The sequence below is a fragment of the Gymnoscopelus braueri genome, assembly GCF_963280865.1.
Source record: "Gymnoscopelus braueri genome assembly, chromosome: 3".
Classification (NCBI taxonomy): Eukaryota; Metazoa; Chordata; class Actinopteri; order Myctophiformes; family Myctophidae; genus Gymnoscopelus; species Gymnoscopelus braueri.
Window position 1 is genome coordinate 48,637,054 of NC_137612.1, and position 21,491 is coordinate 48,658,544.

At 42.1% G+C, this 21,491-nt stretch overlaps 2 protein-coding genes across 2 annotated transcripts in view; one reads left to right on the plus strand and one right to left on the minus strand.

Moving 5' to 3' along the window:
* The window catches only part of mtss1 (MTSS I-BAR domain containing 1), a 745,180-nt gene that overhangs the window by 74,173 nt on the left and 649,516 nt on the right, over positions 1 to 21,491 (minus strand). The gene's annotated exons all lie outside the window — the stretch shown is intronic.
* itprid1 (ITPR interacting domain containing 1) overlaps positions 1 to 21,491 on the plus strand; it is a 48,089-nt gene that overhangs the window by 16,408 nt on the left and 10,190 nt on the right. Inside the window, exons 7-18 of the mRNA XM_080423615.1 lie at positions 6,230 to 6,307; positions 6,608 to 6,810; positions 7,293 to 7,501; positions 7,846 to 7,916; positions 8,061 to 8,187; positions 9,300 to 9,416; positions 10,699 to 10,759; positions 15,106 to 15,230; positions 16,469 to 18,962; positions 19,406 to 19,472; positions 19,882 to 20,171; positions 20,653 to 21,008. Of these exons, the coding sequence (XP_080279741.1) occupies positions 6,230 to 6,307; positions 6,608 to 6,810; positions 7,293 to 7,501; positions 7,846 to 7,916; positions 8,061 to 8,187; positions 9,300 to 9,416; positions 10,699 to 10,759; positions 15,106 to 15,230; positions 16,469 to 18,962; positions 19,406 to 19,472; positions 19,882 to 20,171; positions 20,653 to 21,008 (4,198 nt within the window). The remainder of the gene's footprint in view (positions 1 to 6,229; positions 6,308 to 6,607; positions 6,811 to 7,292; positions 7,502 to 7,845; positions 7,917 to 8,060; positions 8,188 to 9,299; positions 9,417 to 10,698; positions 10,760 to 15,105; positions 15,231 to 16,468; positions 18,963 to 19,405; positions 19,473 to 19,881; positions 20,172 to 20,652; positions 21,009 to 21,491) is intronic.

Below are 21,491 nucleotides of genomic sequence, written 5' to 3' on the forward strand. Positions count from 1 at the left end.
TCCACTACAATTATTTGAAAACTTTAGTTACTAGTTACTTTTCAGATAAATTATGATATTATGAAACATACATTAACAGCTTTAGCCCTATTTAATACCTAGGCTATTTGAAAATAGCCGATCTACAAGCTCACAACGCATAGCGACGCGTTGTGAGCTTGTAGATCTGCTATTTTCAAACATTTTAGTACTTTTACTTTTGGTACTTTAAGTACATTTTGATACCAATACTTTTGTACTTTTACTTTGAATTCTGGACTTTTACTTGTAACAGAGTATTTCTATATTGCAGTATTGATACTTTTACTTAAGTAAAGAATTTGAGTACTTTTTCCACCACTAATAGCCTTATAAGTCGTCTTACCATCTTGATACCATCTTTCCCCTTATTAATCAATAAAGTGCGATTAAATCGGATAGCGGCGCTCTAGTTATGCCCTTGATTCCAGCATCATCATTTTACCTCAGCAAAGGTGAGCATTGTTCAGTAGAAAAGGCTTAGGCTATATAATATCATTTCTACATTTTATTAGCCTATTGGCTAATAAAGCGGTGGTGGGGTTACACTTTGTTGACTTCTTATTCACATTACATCAGAGCATTACTTTGTTAACATTCAGCTGATCAATCGTGCAATCGAGGGACTCGCTTCTAGACAGAACAGATGTACAAGTTGTCAATGCGGGGCAACGCGACACTATGTAAGCTTGCAAATCTGTTCTTTATTTCCAGTTGCCTTTTATGGTGTTAAATTGTTAAATGGGGTGTGGAACAATGCAAATGATCTACACAGGAGCACGCTTGTGATATACGTACAGCCTGGGATTCATCATGAGATACACCTGTGGCTCTACACTCCCTTTCATGAATCATAGAATAGAACATTTACGAACGGCTTTGTGAGTGAGGACCGTTTCCCTGGTCCTCACAATATATTTGTTTCTAAAGAATATTGCTAGAATTGGAATTACAATTAGGGAAAGACTCTAGGTTAGGTTTAGGATTAGACATTTAGAGGTTAGATTTCGGGGTTACAATTGGAGTCATGCTTGACTTACTGTATACTTATAGTTAAGTGCTGGTGTCATGCACCGATAATATCTGATCTAGAAGCTCAGAGCTTGTGAGCTTGTAGGTTGGTTATTTTCTCCTTTAGGGTTAGGGTAAAAAATGTTTTACAAAATAATGTAAAAATGACATTAATCCACCCGCCTTGCTGAAATGTTGATGCCCTCACAAGTATAGTAATACAGTAGTGCGCACTTGTGTGTGTGTGCGTGCCTGTGTGTGTGTGCGTGCATGCCTGATATGAGACATGCCAGACATGTCTGGAATCCATCAAACTTTTGCTTAAGTTGTGTGTTGGCAGACAACTCTTCCATATTAACACTTTTATATGTGGTTCCTTCACACAGCATAGAGCACAACATGCGTCATACTTATACTGTAGTAGGCCTTTCTCTCAAGTCCTTTGGAATTAACGGTGCTGTAAGTCAGCGATTCTCAAACTTATATAATTTCAAGGACCACCGTTTACTATGCACTTATAGGCCACGGACCCCCATAATCTCAGAGTTACCAATCATTTAGCTGGGGACCCCCTAGAACCCCTTCAAGGACCCCTTGGGGTCTCTGAACCCCACATAGAGTGATTTATTTCACTCCACCTGGAGCCCCCTCAAGGACCCCTGCGGGTCCCCGGACCCCAGTTTGAGAACCACAGGGGTACAACAGCAGTGGCAACACATACATGTGTGGGGAGGAATTAATTGGTATAATGACTAGAGAGGGAGAAAATACTCTTTTTCTATGTTATTTATTTTAGTAAAGAAAGAAAGAAAGAAAGAAAGAAAGAAAGAAAGAAAGAAAGAAAGAAAGAAAGAAAGAAAGAAAGAAAGAAAGAATGAATAAGTAAGTAAGTAAGTAAGTAAGTAAGCAAGGTTAAGTCTGCTAAGTCTGCCCCAGCACTTTTTGCTTCAATGATTGATGGCTGTTGATGTAAGCCCATGTACGGCAGGGTGGATTACACATGCACCTGCCAAGAACAGGTACCAACCCTGTATTTACCATGCAAATACAACTACCTCCATCACCTCTCCACTCACACCACCCTCCCTGACACTGCTGGAAACTAAGTACATTTACTCAAGTACTGTACTTAAGTAACATTTTGAGGAAATTTTACTCTACTTGAGTATGTCCATTTATCAATACTTTATACTTCTACTCCACTCTCACAGGCAAATATTGTACTTTTTACTTAGGTTACTACAGTTATTTGAAAACTTTAGTAACCAGTTACTTATTTATTATTATTACAAAACATCCATTAACCAATTAAGCCCTATTTTATACTTTGACTATTTGAAAATAGCTGATCTACAAGCTCACAATGCATCACATCGTCATGCATTGTGAGTACTTCTTCCTCCCAGAGATGTAAGCTCCAGCCCTGCATACTGGTCACGTCCACACAGCTTTGTTTGCATAGCGAAAGTGAAAGGATTACCTATTTACATACCTTTATTTATATATTTATGGTATACCTCCATTTAAATAAAAGTTATGACACCTAACCCGTTGCTTAGAAAATCCTCGCTTACCAACGAAAGACAGCAGTGGTGGAAGAAGTACTCCGATTTTCTTTTGAATACAATTACCACAATATAGAAATACTCTGTTAAGAAGGGTTAGGGTTAAAGGTATCATGACATTCATTTTCACTTTTTTTATTTTCAATGTTTTATTTGGGGTTTTATGACCTCAATTACACCCAAAAAACCTGAACTTAGAACATTCAGTGGATTTTCTGTGGTCTGGGGTTTTCTGAATAATTAGGCTGAAAAGTAATCTGAGCTTGGCCCTTCGACAGTGAGGTCACAGTCGATTAATCCCGCCCACTCTCCTCCTCGCCCCTCCCCTCCCCTATCCTTTCCTTTGGGGGGGGGCGGAGCAGAGGCGATGATTGACAGGCAAAATCCCTCACCAGCGACACCCGCAGGCAAAGATTTCTTTTTTCATTGCAGTTGAAAAGGCTTTAGAAATGTGAGAGAAAAACACCTGCCATGGATCAATGGAATGGAATTTTCACTTAAAACTTTTTGTACACTTTTGAAGGACCAGGACAAAGACTTTGAATGTGGTGTAAAAGTGAATGTCATTAAACCTTTAAGTCCAGTATTAAAGATTTTACTTGAGTGAAAGTAGAAATGTATTGGCTTCAAAATGTACTTAAAGTAGCAAAAGTAAAAGTACTCATCATGCAGAATTTAAAAATGTGTTCCCCCAAATTCTTAAAATGTTTCGAAAATAACAATCTACAAGCTCACAATGCGTCACACTTGTGACGCATTGTGAGCTTGTAGTTTGTTATATTTTTTATAGACTGAGTGTAATATAGGGCTTAGGTTTAATAAGGTTAATGTAGGTTTGGTAATAATAATCTAAATCTACAAAGTAACTAGTAACTTATGTTTTCCAATAATTCTAGTGTAGTTAAAAACTACAATATTTGCCTCTGACATATATAGTGTAGTAGAAGTACAACGTATTGAAAAATGTAAATACTCATTTAAAGTAACAGTACCTGAAAAAGTACTGTACTCAAGTACAGTACTTGAGTAAATGTACTTAATTACTTTCCACACACACCTGGGCATGTCCATGGTAGCACGTGGGCCAGTGGTTTTGCATAGCAAGCGAAAGATAACTAGGAAAGTTATGACAATACTTAGACAGCTCAACATAGGACAATATGAATCAGGCAGCTAACTCAGAAGTATCCAAGTATCCAAGAACAGCTCAGAGTGGATGGTTGGGTTCTAATCGTGACTACCTTGCTCGAAGATGTAAGTAAATGCCGGGGGGAGGGGGAGGGGGGGCAGTACTCAGATTTTTTTTTACGTAGAAGTAGCAATACCACAGTGTAGGTTACTGTTCAAACTTGGAATTGAGTGACAGTACAAAAGTAACGGTATCAGAATATACTTACAGTACTCATTATGCAGGAAGTTGCATTATAATTCTTTACTCCAAAATATGTCTTTTTTTTCTCCCTAAAATAGCAGATCTACAAGCTGCTATGCATAGCTACATGTGAGCTTGTAGATCGGCTATTTTTGAATATCCATAGGATAAAATAGGGCTTTATTAAATGCATGTTTTATAATGTAACTACTAACTTAATTGGTTAATTTATGTTTTATCTACCAGTGAAAAGTACAATATTTGGCCCCGCAAGGTTCCATTTGTACACTCACAGAGTTAAATAAACATTGAGCTCAGAATATAGAGCTATTTAACACTTATTTTAACAGAAAATATCACTTACCCTACACTTTCAACACGTCTTTACCATAGAAATGCATAGCAGCAAGGTGCTGGCAGCTAAAAAAAGAAAGGAAAAAATCTGTGGACACAGCCCCTAATGCTGCAATGGGCTGAGTGGACACACTTCTATTTAAGTGAGGTTTTTTGCATCTCAAAGTTGCACTTCTCTGTCCAGATGGCATTATTGTGAAGTGACGGTTGAGGGACGGTTTAGACTTCGTAAATATGGGCAGTAATGACAAAATACTTAAATATACAAAGAAATTACATAATTTCTTAACTTTATACTTAAACAGATGTGAAAATAGCCCATTTACAAGCTTGCAATGCATTGAATCGCAATGCGCTGTAAGCTTGTAAATATTATATTTCGAAAATGTATGATCATTTTTCAACATGGAAACGATCTGATGATTATGCGTCTGTGTCTGTGTCTGTGTCCGTGTCCGTGTCCGTGTCCGTGTCCATGACTGTGTCTGTGTCTGTGTCTGTGTATGTGTCCATGACTGTGTATGTGTCCATGTCCGTGTCCATGTCTGTGTCTGTTACAATCCTTTGGTGTAGGGGAAATGAAGGATTGTCACATACGGGTTGGAAAGTGAAGTCTGGTTTTTATTGACCATTTCTTTTCTCTTTGTGTTAGATTGGCATGATTTAACAATTAAATATTGTTAGACATGATTTCACACAGAATTTTAAACATAATTTTAAACATTAAGTAGAAAATAGTACCTGGCGCAAAACAAATAAACCAACTTAAACCTACCATTGCTTTTAAACCTCTCAACTGTCCTAATATGAAATAACAATGACATGAGAAATCTAGTATAACTACTCTAGTTTAATCTGAATCAAAAGTTGGCATTTACAAAATGCTGGCACCACAGTACTACCATCTCCACAACAGTGTTTGATCAAAGTTAAGGTGTCTCAAGCTTCTTTAGCAGTAGCAAGCCCAAACTGTCAGTCAGGCTGCTGTGACTACTATTTAGTGGGTTCAAACAATTCACGAGGTGGACCCAAACCACCACAAACTATATATACACACATGCATCTCGGGAAGGCTTGCACACAAGCAAGTTTAAGGAACATGAACTGAACACAAATAGGGACAGCAAATTATTGCGAACACGGAAGGAGGCGTGCGAAGCGTGCCTCCGCCCAAGTGGAGCTTAATATGAAACCGTGCTCGGGTTGTGTGTGGCTCTGTCTGTGTGTGGCTCTGTGTGCACTGCCTGTGTGCAGCCGCGCACCCATGTGACTCACGCTCTCATTGGCTGCTGACAGATCTCAGAGTGGAGCTTACAATGAAACCAACCCGATCGCCCCCCAAACACGGTGAAATAGCACGGATTGACAAACGGCAATTCCGTGCATAGATGACTAGGAACTCCGAAACTCTGCAACATTGCATAGGAGAACCATATCCCCCCCATTAACTTCAATACGAGGCGGAGGCAGTCACGTGACTTTCTCTCTACGCTCTCCCCATCACGGTGAAATAACACGGATTACAAGTCCGTAAATACACAACATTTTCGAGCTGTGTTCGCTTCCCGCGTTCGCGCGCGTCTTACTTGTATAACCATAGACAAGAATATGGTAGGCGCGCAGGGGACAGCACTACTGCAAGTACTGACGAAGTCCACAGGTGTTTGGTGCTTTTACGTAGCCAACCCCAACCAATCACTGGAAGGGCTGATGATTGGCACCCAGCACTCAGCAGATAGGCAGCACCTGGAAGTAACCACACCCACTCACAGAACCACTCTGACACACACACCACTGCTGCCACTCTCTGACACTCTTCCACAGACACTACTGACACACGTAACAGTGTCCATGTTTTGTCCATGTCTGTGTCCATGACTGTGTCCATGACTGTGTCCATGTCTTGCAGGTCATCCAGGAACAGTCCAGCTGTCAGCAGGTGGAACAGTTTCAACTCTGGTTTCTCCAACCACTCTACACCTCTCAGGTTAAAGATATCTCCTACTTACAGGACCACTTCACCAATGTTTTACCCATCTTTATATAATTGACACAGTAGACAAACATGGTGCATACTATAATGAGCATCAGTGAGGACCGGTGTTTATGTGTGTGTGTGTGTGTGTGTGTGTGTGTGTGTGTGTGTGTGTGTGTGTGTGTGTGTGTGTGTGTGTGTGTGTGTGTGTGTGTGTGTGTGTGTGTGTGTGTGTGTGTGTGTGTGTGTGTGTGTGCGTGCGTGCGTGCGTGCGTGCGTGCGTGCGTGCGTGTACTCTATAATGTCCCACAGTGTAATGGAGGTTCTGAACCTATGGAATGATGACCCAGAAGAGGTTCTGTTAGATCTGGGTTTTGGTTGTGATGAGCCAGACATCTCTAATCGCATCCCGGCACGCTTCATCAACTTCCAGTCCAAGGCCAGAGGAATCAACATCCATGTGTTCCTGGAGGCACAGAAGAACCGTCTGGATCTGGAAAACCCTGATGTTGGCAGTGAGTAATCCCATTACTAGTAACTGTAATAGTAAGTACTGTATATACTTTATACTTTATATACCTGGAAATCACTGATGTCAGCAGTGAGTAACTGTCATTGTTACTACAGTGTATTTGTCGTTGGAAACCCCATATCTCCAAAACCGTTACTTTTCAGGAAATGTAAAAATATAAAAAGAACCTGTGTTCTAATGCAGATCTACAAGCTCGTAAAAAGGTTGTTATTTTGAGAGCGAAATGCCCCACAATATGAATACATTTTGATATGTTTCATTCTGATGGTAACTGTTGTATAATCAGTGATGCTTGCTTCCTGACTGCATCACTGTCGTGACAGTAATAATGGTAAAGCACGCCCTCTAGTAGTGTAATATTGCTTAATTGTGTGGATGGAAAGCACACACAATGACCTATTAACACATTAAACGAACACAATCAAACATATGAAAATAAGTGAATAACAAGCATTGTTCCATCAGATCGTTTTAGGCAGTTGGAGGTACTCCAGCAGGTGACCACGGCGTTCTCCTCGCTGGTGGGAGGAGCTACACCCCCCTCCTCCCCACCTGGAGCTCTGTCTCATGCGGATCAGAGCGCAGAGGCCCGCGAGAGGCGTCGCCGCATGGGGGCGCTGTTGCGCCGGGCCTCCAAAAAGTCCCTAGGCCAGCTGCAGAACGCACAGGCAACGGTACATTTTCTTTTTAATGTCAAAGCATTACTCTATTGAAATTTAGAACATTTCACACTAATGAATGAATGAATAAATAATGTTCAAAACATTTTCAAAAATAGTATTTGAAATAGGGCAAATTTATAATGGTGGTGGTAAATAAATAATATATTTTCCTAAATTTGGGTCCCAAGAGTCCCTTCTTTGAAATGTGGCGGAGTGAAAGTCATGTGCTTGGAAAACAAACAAACAAACAAACAAACAAACAAACAAACAAACAAACAAAAAACACACACAACGAACTCCAGAAATATATACCTAACAAGTAAATGTACTCAGTTACTGTCCATCACTGTCCACAGGACCCCACGCCAGACCAGGAAGCCTCCACCAACCCCAGCCTCACAACACAGACTTCTGCTACCAGCCAGTGGTGGGTGAATTACTTCATTGTTTTAATTAAAAGACCACTTCACCCATTTTTAATCTGAAAAGTGTCAAGAAATTACCTTGTACGTTGTATTTAATTACAGTACTTGAGTAAATGTACTTAGTTCCTTTACACCCCTGCCACCAGTATCGGTGACAAGAGGTCGCAACTGAAGCGGACTCGATCCAGTCTCCAGGAGAACGCTGGTTTGATGCCGCTAGCCGAGGAGCAATGCACCGATGGTCCAGATGATTCCACCCGGGTGTGTCCCCAGGTTATTATAGTTTTTTTTACTTTTTGTTTACAATTTCAGTTTAGTTTTGATTCGTTTTTGAAGTGGGTTTTCTCTAGTTTTTATTTGGTGAAAAGGCTTATTTTAGCTTACTTTTATTTTATTTTATTATATTATTATTGTAATGTGAATTAGTCAGGCAAGATTAAAAAGTTTCAGAAAAATAGTGAAAAAAAAACGGAAGCGTTTCAAAAAGCGTTCTTTTAATTTTTTTACACGATCTGTGGATCGTTTCTCTTAGCCAGTGGAGCTTTAGTTACCGTGAGCTGTGTTTTCTTTTTCTGTTGTTTTTCGACCTTCAAATCATACAATCTCTTAAAATCAGCGTGAGTTTCCCTTTTGTTATTAGCGCGGTAGTTCCTGGCCAAACAGGAAACCGGTGCGGTAGTTCCTGGCCAAACAGGAAACCGGTGCATTTCCTTTTCCGTTTTCCGGCCGGATGACGTCATTTTCACGGGAAAGGCTCACCGAGCCACCTTTTCAATAGAAATTATAATAGAAAAAGCTTTCGGGGGTGAAATTCATGGAGTGGGTGTTGTGAAACATTTGCCACTCACAAAAGATATAGCCTGGTATCCAGCCTGCTTCGCTACGTTCGGCGGACTTTTTTTTCTCTCTTCGCTTCTCAGTCTGGAAAGCCTCCTATCTCCAAGGGAGGCGGGACATGCCAAAAGCTTCGAAACCTACCGTGGCTTCTGATTGGTCTGTGGTGCGGGGCGGGACAAAAAAAAACAGTGTGATCGTTGTGATTCGTCATTCGTTTGAACAACATCCAATCAGCAACGACGTTGCCCAACGTAACATATGTAGTTCCAGTGTAGTTCTGCAAAACGAGTCAATAGGGTGCTCTCCAGACTGAGAAGCGAAGAGAGAAAAAAAAGTCCGCCGAACGTAGCGAAGCAGGCTGGATACCAGGCTACAAAAGATATACAATTTAACTTTAGTTTTGTTGAAAAAGTTACCTAGTATAACTTTAAGTGTTTTTGTTGCTGTTGTTGTTTTTTATTTGTTCATTTATTTTTCAATCCCAGTTTCTGTTATTTGGTTAGTTTTCTTAATCTATGATAACCCTGATGTGTTCTGTTGTCTCCCAGGACGGAGCGCCCCCTAGCCTGGAGCCACTGAAAGATCTTCCTTCTGTTCCACCCAGTGCTGTCTTACCCAGGAAGAGAAGCCAGGGACAGGCCAGAGAATCCTTTGAAATGGAAGAGGTATATGAACCACCATGAGAATATGATAAATTCCTCAGTAACCAGAACAGTGGGCGTCTAATCATTGTGTGCACCTCAATGTTAAATTGGCTACCCCCCCAATGTAATATACTTTGATAATATGATTTGAACATGCTTGAACATATGTAAACAAAACCTGTAAAGACAGTCATTTTGGGCATACACAAGAAAAGTCTGATAATGATGTACTGTGCATGTTCAAGTCATGTTTAAGTTACATTATATCAGACCATTTTCCAAATTCAATTTATTTGTTGTAAATTTCGGGGGAAAAAATAAATACATTAAAAAAAAGAACTCTTCCTGTATCAAACTCCTCTCCTCTCAACACATCACATTGCGACGCATTGTGAGCTTGTGGCCATATATTATTTTAGTAAAGCCCGAGCTGCCTGATTTTTAGGCGTGATGCTATCCTGACGTTGGAGTGGAATTTGAGAACATTTAACTTATAGTCCAGGGGCCAACACTGATATTTTCACAAATTGGTACCACCTGAGGTGGCCGGAAATACACCCGGGCATCAAATTATTGCGACAAAAACCAAAATATATCCATGTATTCAAGGCTTCATAGGGTGTGCAATTGATAACTTCTCAGATTTTTGGTGTTTGCAAAAAGACTGCTTTCCATAAGCTTGTATAAGTTGGTCTAGGGTGGTCATAGCTGAATGGGTAGAGAGTCCCCCTGGGAAACTTAAAGGAGGAGTTCACCCAAAAAATTATTTATTTTCTATCAATTGCACACCCCATGAAGCCTTGAATACATGGATATATTTTGGTTTTTGGTCGCAATAATTTGATGCCCGGGTGTATTTCCGGTAGGAGACACAAAGATTCTACTTTGTGTCTCCTACCGGACACATTAGCCGGTTTAGAGTGATTACTGTCATTAAGCTACTGAATTGGAAGATGTATCATACCAAAATATAAACTAGAGACATGTAGGAATACAAAAATACCAAAAATGTACGGCCACCTTAGGTGGTACCAAAATCTGGCTTGGCCCCTGGACTATTATAAGCAAACAAATGAATCAAAATAAACAGAAATAGCTTCATTATTTAATCACCTAAGCCCTATTCACGAATGTTGCTAAAAATAGCCAAACTAGAAGCTCACAAATCATCACAATGCGTCACAGCATGATGCATTGTGAGCTTGTACATGGTGAACTTGTACAGTACATCAGCTATTTTCGGTTTGCGACACAGCGCAATCAAGTATAATCATACCTTTATGGTTTGTGTTGTTTGTTGCAGATTCTCAGCTTTGATGAAGGCAGCATCAGTAGCAGCTACACTGGAGGAGCTGAGAACACAGGTAGGGCATGAAGTATGAACAGTACTGGACAGTAACTAAGTACTGTACTTCAAGGACCACTTCACCCATTTTCAACCTTATCTTCATATACTTGGTCCTCATTAATGCTCATTATAAGATAATTTCTGTCTACTCACTCTGTTCTGAAACTTGCCTACCTAAAGTTAAATTTTTTTTTTTAAAACAAGTACTTTAACTCAAGTACAAATTTGAGTGAGCAACTTTCACTTGTAATAAGTAATATTTGACCGAGAGTATCTATACTGGGGTTGAGGACTTTGTCCACCACTGAACACATTCGTTTTTTATCGGATGTACGACGGTAATGGCCGATACTCAACTTGTTGACTGTCACGTATCGGCCAATAAGATGCCTTTCAACAAATAAGGGCACTTCAACGTGTCGCAACACAGCGCGTTGTGAGCTTGTAGATCGGATATTTTCTGTGACGAGGTTTTGTGGTGAAGAGAACATTAGGGGGGCAATTATAGATTCCTGGGTCAACTAAGTATATAGGGTTTAAGTGTTTAAGAGGGCGCAGTTGGACTCTCTCCTATTTGGATAGCAAAGTGCTTTCCTTATCAGTCAGTCCCTCTCTCTGTCTCTCTCCCTTATTCTGTGGTGTGTGCTTCTCAACAGCTGTTTTAAGTCTTGTTCGCGTATCGGATAGGAAACGGTAGCTAGCCGAGGGGGGGGCGCTTCAATTTCTTTGTCTTGTCTTTGGCCGGTGTAGGTTTCAAAGTGAAACGCAGACACACGCAGAGCGTGCCTTAGTGGATGTCTGACTCATGAGTGGAGGCTTGAAGCGGTAGTTTGTTTAAACACTACCCTGGCTTCTATATACAACATAGGATTCCCTCTCTCTCTTTCTCTCTCTCTCTCTCTCTCTCTCTCTCAATTAAAGGGGCTTTATTGGCATGAGAAAACATACTCTCACATAGCCAAAGCAAAAGTGGAACAACACAATCAAAACAAAAATAATGTGCAAATAAAAAGGAATAAAGGAACGTATGAACAGAGCTGTTACATTGCAAAAAAAGAAAAAATGCTTACAAAACCTTGAGAATTGTGCATTTACTGTCAGAAATGGTTATACACGTAGGAAAGGTTAACTTGGGATAAACTTTTGAGATAAATGGCAGCAATATTTCAATGTTTTGCATGGTATAAAACCTTTGGGACAAATAGCAGCTCAAATGTATTTAAAACAAATGCATTCTCTCTCTCTGTCTCTCTGTCTCTCTCCGTCTCTTTCTGAACCACTACGCCTCTCCCCCACCCCGTGGTCATTTCCTTTCATCCGTGTTTCCGGTCGTCCCTTGCTTGCTTTTTCATCCTTTTATAATGACGGGGATAAAATCAGTCTCTTTCTCCGTCAGTGCCGTTGGCTGTATATAAACAGCAGTCAAGTTGATTTGCTCCACTTGGAGAGAGCAGAGATGTTTCTGGGCCATTGGAAGGTTATTCATTGTAGCTGAGGCTTTTTAATTCTGTGTTTCTCAAGCAGTGGTGGACAAAGTAGGCAACCCCAGTACTTGAGTCAAAGTACAGATACTCCTTGTCAATTATTACTCTAAAGTGGAGGTTCCTCAGTCAAGTGTATACGCGTGAGTTAAAGTAAACTGGAGTACATGTTTTTAGTAATACTTAATTATTAAAATACTTACAAATGTAGTAAAAAAAAGTACAAAAAAATATCAATACTAGTTAAAATAGCAGACCTACAACCTCGAGCTTGTAGAGGTGTGCAACTCAAGAAAAAATAATCTTAACCCATGTCCCCACCCAACACAACAGTGGTCCCCGGCCCCCAGGCTGATTCTTAGTCAGGATGGTGCTCCCTGGCTCACAGAGACACATACTTCCCACAGATTACAGACACCCCAATGACAAAAAAAACTCCCATATCTACTGGGAGAAATACAACAATGTGCAAATACAAAAAAGGACTACTAACCATTATGTGTTTCCTGCACAAATCTACTGCAAAAATATTGAAAAATGTAAATACCCAAATGAAGTAAACCTAAAAATACCTAACACCTAAAAATACCTAAAAATGGTACTTCATAGTGCAGAACTTGAGTAAATGTACTTAGTTACTTTCAAAAATATTGAAAAATTTAAATACCCAAATGAAGTAAACCTAAAAATACCTAAAACCTAAAAATACCTAAAAATGGTACTTCATAGTGCAGACCTTGAGTAAATGTACTTACTGTAGTTACTTTCCAGTGTTCCACAAAGTTCCATTAGCTGCAGTGCAGTGTTGTGCGGTTCAGGAATGCAAAGACACACATTATCATTCTCAGGTGATTTTCATAATGAGTTGCTGCTGGCTGTGTGCAAATAGAACGCGTCACAACGCAGCTTTCCTGTCACTCATGCAAAGGTGTAGAACAGGGGTGGGTAACTCTGATGATGGAGGGGGCCACTACATTTCCATACTTACTCCAGGGCGCAACATGGCGTATCTGCACTCTCACCTGTAGTATATGTAGTTACTACATAAGTATGATGTAAACCCCATCACTCAAATAACTCATAATAGTCACAAATGTAATACTAAAGGGACATTAACAATTATTATTCAGTGTAATCTTTTTTATTTAATTTCAAATGCATTTTGTCATACTTATATTAACTTTATGAACTTAATGCAAATACATTGGACATAAAAATACAATTTAACACAATGTACTAATTAAAGCGGGTCATTTAAACTTGTACGTTTGGAATTGGAACAGCTGAAAATAACAGTATCGGTGTTTGACCAATTGACCACACATTGTTACCTTAAAAAAAAAATAGCGATTGATTGAATACTTTATTTGTCAGAAATGTAAACAGCATGTGGTGCAGTAAGACATTTAAGTCCTGGGGACTTGTTTCCATTGTGGTCCTATGTATTCAATTCATCAGCATAGCATAAAAAAATTAAACAATAATCCATGTCATCAACAAATACAAACACTATTATGTACAAAGGATATGGTAACTTACATTAACCTCCCCTTGTGGTCTCCTGATAGATATTTTCCAGGCCAAAATCATCTCTTTAAGCATGTTCCCTCTCGCAAAATGATGACATAAAGTGTACTTGTATAACTTATAACTTATACTTATAAATTACTCTTGATATCAAGTAATAAGTAATGTAATATTATTACCTTTTAAAGGAGTAGTACTAGTAACGTATTACTCTTCCTGAGTAACTTAGTCAACACTGGGACACTTCATAAACCAAGGCAATTCAAAGTGCTTTACATAAGTCATAAAAAAGGTGTTATACTTGTAAATTACTCTTGATATCAAGTAATAAAGTAATAATAATTAAATAATAGAATAATGTAATAAAATATTACATTTTAAAGGAGTAATAAGTAGCTAGTAACTTATTACTCTTCCTGAGTAACTTGGTCAACACTAGGACACTTCATAAACCAAGGCAATTCAAAGTGCTTTACATAAGTCATAAAAAAGGTGTTTAAAAACAACAGGATATTCAAATAGAGAAATATAACATCAGATAAGATATGCATAATGCCTAAAAAGGAAGCAGGTTTAAGCTGAGTTGTATCAATAAAAGACATTGCATTCAAAGTGCAAGGACGCTTTGGTAGAGGTTTAGGTTGCGTACCTTGTCATGAGATCTTCCTTGCCTTAAATTCTACAGGGAAGTTAACATTTTCCTTTGAAACTAATCCCACCGCTGTTTTTGTGGTGTTATATATTGTCTGAATTTGCTTTGTTTGCGTTTGTTTATGTGCTAAAAGAGTGAGTTTGGAAGCCAGTGAGACACTATTTTTGAATATATATATTTCTAATCAACTGCGCAAAGGATATAATATAATAATATCGCTAATGCGCTACTTACATCATTACAAGGTAAGTACACAACCTAAACCTCTACCAAAAGTGTCCTTGTACAAGGGGGCATGGTGAAAAAAAAGCGTCCTTGTATTTCAACACTGGCGCGCAACTAAATATGAATGAGGCTTTTAACCTGCTGCAGATAAAGTCGTGGATACGTTTGTTTGGAAGTGAATCCTTTAATTCCTGTGATATTTGTAAGGTGGCTGCTCAAAGATAAAATGTTGACATAACTCTTTGCTTTGAAAAGAGTATCCTAATGCAGTTGAAAACACATTTATCTGCATTTTTATTGCATGTCAGGCAATGAATGTTTTTGTTTTTTCGTTTGTTTTCCGAATGGAAAGCATTATAAAATAGTTTATATAACGCTGCCTTCTTCTCTGAATACTGATTCTGTTCTCACAAACTAGTGACCTGCTTCTCTCTCTCTCTCTCTCTCTCTCTCTCTCTCTCTCTCTCTCTCTCTCAGTGAGGGGGGGTGTACTCAGAACTAATAGTTGTCAGTCAGACAGCAGTGGCTTCATGGAGGAGCCATTCATTCCCTATCTGTCCCAGCAGGGGGCGCTCACACCACCAGGACCCCAACTCATCAAGGTCAGTCTGCACCACACCCGCATAAACACCTGTTCTCCACTGCAGTCAAATCATGAGTTATTTTAATCAGTGGTTCTCAAAAAATGTTCATGTTAAGGACCTCTAAATTAATGTGTTTGGCCGTGGACCCACATCTGAAAATATATTTTGCTAGGGACCCCACACAAGATTTGTGTTGTTAAAATGTTTTTAAGATTTTATTTAAAGTAAGCAGATCTACAAGCTCACAACGTGTCGCATCACAATATAATAGTGGTTAAACTGATTTTGATGCTATAACTAATTTAGCTGGGAACCCCCTGGAACCTCCTCAAGGACCCCACTTTGAGAACCACAGATTTTAATCATACACATAATATACATAGACTGGATCATACGTACATCAACGCCACCACCATAAGGGCAGGGACAACTCTACTGCAAGAAATATGCTTGAGATGTATAGAAGAACCGGAGACATGTTTTTTCTGTTTTAGAATACTGTTACTATCTACAAAATATAAGGTGTTTTTTTAGGAAAACCTACGTTTTTCTCTTTTTCCCTATTTTTTACCGAGTATCCTATATCATAACTACATTTCTAACATTTGTAACAAACCAAACCGCTTGAAAAACATTGTTTGAGAATTCAGCGAGTTATAATGATTTCAGATAATGGAGAGACCACCTGCTTCAATAGACACATGTATTATGAGTTATTTATGGTGATTTTAATAGTAGAGAGACCTCCTGCTTCAATAGACATGCATGCATTATGAGTTATGATGATGCTAATTGTAGAAAGAGTTTATGTGTATATATTTTATGATTTTAACCCTAATGGAATGATAGAACAGGCACACAATGCAGCCATATGTATATAAGACAGAATTTCCCCCAATAGAAAGGACTTGGGTAAACATGAGTTGTATAATAAGAGCCAGTCAGCCGTGTTTTGTTTGCTACAATAAGTAGACAACCTGTTGTGTTATGCTTTCCTTGTTAATGAGCTTACTAATTGTATACTCGTGGTGGCAAAAACAGTTAATCTACAACCTGAAAATACAATGCTTACGATAGCTTTTAGATAGCTATTGTAGCAATTTTTTGTACATTTCATAATTGTCTTTTTATTGAAAAAACTCTTTTTGAATTTGTTTTGAATTAAATATATATATATATTTTTCTTCTTTTTGAAATGTTTAGTTTTAAGCTTGGCTAAGTCCTGTTATTAACTGTATCTTTGTGTCAACATGCAGGCTCTGTCCAACCAGACCTCCACTCCAACAGGAGGCAGCACCCACAGCCAGGCCACACTGAAGGGTTCATCCTTTGGGTCCAGCCTGTCAGGAGGCAGCATGGAGAGCCAGGTCACGGTGAGGGACGCGGGCTCCTCCGCGCCTCCCTCCCCCTCTCTCTTCCCCCCGCCCTCCGTCCCCACCCACTTCTCCTCCTGTGACCAGGGGGCGTGTGTCCCTGCCTCCTCCTCCCCCCTGCCTACCTCTCCCCCCGTCAGGAGGCGTGATCTGGAACCATTCGGCTCGCCCCCAGAGGAGGAGGCCCCTGCGACCTCCTCGCCCCGGCGGTCTCCCGCTTGCCTCCCGACTGCATCTGTGTTTGCGTTCGATCCTCCTAAATCCCCATCGCCCAAGTCAGAAGACGCATCTGCTCCCGATACTTTCTCCTCCTGCACCTCGGACTCCTCTTCCCTCGAAAAAGGAGTCCTCCTGCCTGAGTCCACGTTCGCGTTCGATCCTAATACGTCCCCATCGCCCGATTTAGAGGATGTGTCCACTCCCAATACCGTAGTAGTAGTAGAAGAAGAAGAAGGAGCGTGTAGAACAGAAGTTGAACCTCTGGCCCGTTCTCCCAGACTGCATGAAGAGCTTCCAGACCCAACAGGAGGGGAACGGTTTGAAAAAGTCAAGGAAGAAGAAGGAGGGCGTATAACAGGACACGGGGAGGTACAAGAGGAGTCCTGTACCTCCCCATGCTCTGCCTCACCATCCGACTCGTCTTCCTACGCAGGGCTGGAGGAGGAGTTGCCAACAGCTCCCTGTCCAAAAACTCCCTCCTCTCCGTCTCTGGCGCTCGATGAGTCCGCCACCACAAACTCTTGCCCGCAAGCCGACTCCTCGCGGAGGAGTCCGGGGAACCCGCCGGAGACAGACGGCAGCGGCGTCTCTCCTCTCCTACGGACGGAGGATGAGCCGGCACCTCCCCCCGCCCCACTCCTCCTCGCCACCTCTCCCGACGAGATGCAGGAGCAGCGCCTTTGTCGGCGCGCCTCCCCCTCCCCTCCCTGCCCTATTCAAGAAGGCAATCTCCCGAACGAAGCGTCGGATCCCTCTGATTCGGACCAGTCTCTCCCCGAACCTGCATCCCTCCTCTCCGCCTCCTCCCCTCTGCTTCACGACGTTCCATTGCCGTCGATTTCCACGTGCCAGTCGGGAGAGTGGCGCGTGGAAAGCAGTGGAAAGTCCTTCTTCCACGGCGAGGACTATCATCCCCCAGAACTGGCCTCCTCCTCCTCCTCTTTGCACGGGGAAGACCTCCCACCTTTCCCGTCTGCGTTCGAGTTGGAGGGGGGTTGTGACAAGTCAGCATTCCAACCGTGGGCCCATTCTCCCGGGCCGCATGACGAGCTTCCGGGCCAAGCGGGAGCGGAGCCTCCCCAATCCCCCTGCCACTCCCCTGCACCTCCTGTGACGGATTCGCCCAGCGAACGGATCCCAGGCCTTGCAGAACACACGGCTGTAGACGCCTGCGCTGTATCCAACACACCCTGTCATAACGATGAGGACATTACGGACACGGCCCCAACACACCCCCCTCCTGTCTCAGATGTTATTAGAGGTGAGACAGATCACCTCTTCGCCGCGGGGCCAGAGGACGTCCCTCTGCCACAGAGGGGGGTCAGAGGAGGGTGGGAGGGAAGCGGAGAGGACACTGCACAGAGCACCGAGGAGGACGATGTTTACGGCTCCGAGACGGGCGGTTCTGCAGCTCTGCAGACAGAGACGGCCTCGCAAAAAATGGTACGTGGCGAATCGGGAATCGAACCGGACCAAATGGTTGTGGAGCGGTTTGGAAAAGTAGTAGGAGACGATGGAGCGCGGGACACAGAAGCTACAGCGCTGCAGCCGTGTTCCAGAACAGCCTCTCTGGAGGAGGCAGGAGTCGACTCCCAGCCCCGTTTTCACAGGCCGCATGACAAGCACGACGAGCGGTTTGGAAAAGCAGTAGAAGTGTGCGAAACTGAAGGTGCAGCCCTGCGGCTGTGTTCCAGGACGGCCTGTCCGGAGGAAGAAGTCGACTCACGACCCCCTTCTCCCAGGCCGCATGACGAGCGTCCGGGCCAAACGGGAGCGGGACAGTTTGGAGAAGTCGCAGAAGAAAAAGAAGGAGCACGTGAAACGGAAGAAGTCGAGCCGCATGTCATTGATTTCGTCCCCTGTGATGAAATCACGGAACCGAACCATAGCAGAATAACAGACCCGGGACCGAACCATAGCAGAATAACAGACCCGGGACCGATAGAGATCGAGAGCTTAGACATGGTGTTTGAAACCTCAGTGGACGGCTCGGATGGGAACGGCGATTACGGCGATGTGGACGCCATCTGTCGGGAATTGGACTCCGACGGGTATGTGTACTGGGCGGAGCCCATCCAGGTGGCCTCGCTGTCCCCCATTCCAGGGGAGGAGTCAGGGGGCTTTGAGGCCACGCCTCCATCTCATTCCTTACTCACAGGTAGGCACAGTTATTACATGAACACCTGATCACAATCTTTGGAGCTGATCGGATCGCAATTATTTTGCATAATGGTTAGAATGGTTTCCATTCATCTGTATACAAAAATTACATAAATTACATATTTCTATCATTATTTCCACATCGTTCCCACTCCCACTTTACATCCCTTATTTTTTTTTTTTTGCCTCCCTATTTTTGGTCAATTTCAAAATAGCGCACTTTCTAGATCAGCTGTTTTGGCCATAGTACATTATTTATTTTGATTATTGTTAGCCGTCAAATATTTCAGTTTATAAATCAGTTATTTGTCATAGCCGTATCCAATTTCAGTTCACAAAGCAGAAACGTAATTTTTATCAATTTGCTCCAGTGTTCAATGCCTAAATCACAATTACATTCTTAATCGCAGTTATTTGTATGACAATTAATCCTCCTTACAGGCCAGGCTGACAGAGAGCCACCTTCTACGTCCACAATGATGCTGGAATCCTCTTCGGCTGCACCAAGGTTATTTCAATTGCTAGTTTAGTTAACTTTTTATATTGTGAAAAGGCTTAGTTTTTTTAATTTTAGTTGCAGTGTTAGTTTTTGTTTTTTATGGTAACAGGTCAGTGGCGAGAATCAAAAAGCTAGCCATGTTGTGAGCTTGTATGCCTGCTATTTTTGCAATTTTTTATGACGATAATGCATACCGAAGACTAAAACAAAGGACATTTTGTCTATTATTTTAGTTAGTCTAGTTAGTTTTGTAAACACACAATACAGTTTCAGTTACTTATGTTTTTTTTGTAAAGCCTCGTTTTAATTTTTGTTTCAGTTAACTAAAATGTTGGTTTCTTTCAATTCTAGTATTAGTTATTTCTTATTTTGTTAGTTTTAGTTAACGTTGATAACGCTGGGCTCCACTCACCCAAAGGACCCCAGCCTCTGCGCCCTCTGCCCGACCCAACGGCCATGAACGAGGAACCGTCAGAACGACGCGCTCCGTCTCCGTGCAGATGCCTTCCATGCCGTCCTCGCATTCGGTGTCCCATATCGTACACAGGAAGGACGTACCTTACACCTCCGACTCCAAACCCACCGCCCCGGCGCTGCCTGGTGGTCCGCTACCTCTGGACACCTCCACCCCTCTGAGCGCCGTTCAATCCTGGACCGACCTGCAGATGCAACGCAACATGCTGTCCAAACAGACAGAGACGCTACGAGGTCAGTGGTTCATGCACTGCTTTGTGTCAACAGCCATCACCCCCCACCCTCCACACAAAAATCTAATCAAATCAAATCAAATCATCATAGGCGTGTACACCCCCATCTCCACCCCGTCATGAACAAGCAGATAAACAAAGCAGTACATGGGGGTTTGCTTGCCACTGAGTATGCACTGTGTGTGTGTGTGTGTGTGTGTGTGTGTGTGTGTGTGTGTGTGTGTGTGTGTGTGTGTGTGTGTGTGTGTGTGTGTGTGTGTGTGTGTGTGTGTGTGTGTGTGTGTGTGTGTGTTGCCTACTTATGCCTACTTATGCCTACTTATGCCTACTTATGCCTATATGTATTGTTTACTATGTACCGTTATTTCTCTACTCTTCTTATTGGGTGCTGCTGTGCTGTAACACCCTGAATGTCCTCCCTGGGGATTAATTATAATAATACATTTTAATTATTAATAATAAGTGTAATCTATCTACTGCAGGTCCTCAGACCAGCCAAAATGGAGGATCGACCGCACGGCCGCTGATAACGTGCGGCATGTCAGTGGGGAGACACCACAACAAGGGTCACTTCTCCTCCACGCCGTCTTTCCCCTCGGCTCCGTCTAGCGGCTGGCCGTCCGGCCTCCCCTCCGCATCCACCAGGACGGTCCGGACCAAGTCTGTCTCCCTGGACACGGGCCTGTGGCCGGACGAGGAGGACGATGACGAGGACACGGGCGGTGGCGGAGCGGAGGACGATGACACACGCTGGGAGGAAGCGCTGATGAGCGGCGCTGCGTGCTGCTGCACCTGCGACCATCGCAGCACCACCCAGCTCACCTCACATAGCTTCCCCGTAAGTATAATACAACCCCTTAGTCAGTGGTGGAAAAAGTACTCAAAGGTTTTACTTAAGTAAAAGTATCAATACTGCAATGTAGAAAAATACTCAAGTAAAGTAAAAGTCCGGAATAAAAAAATGACTTGAGTAAAAGTACAAAAGTATTGGCATCAAAATGTACTTAAAAATATCAAATGTAAAAGTACTCATTGTGCATATTTTGAAAATAGCCGATAGACTTCACGGGGTGAGTAATTGATAGAAAAAGTCTTTCTGGGTTGAAGTACTCCTTTAAAACGTGCCACCTTCCTTCAGTCAGCTTCACACACATTTAAACATCAGCGACATCAGGGAGGGGGGGGGGGGGGGGGGCGTGTAATAGTTCATTTCCGACCTTGAGTTATGACATTCTCAAATATAATCAACACATTCCAGAGCAGGAGAATGACCGGACTTGTACAACTGGTATTGTCCCGCGGTTTAAATCTGTGTGTCCCG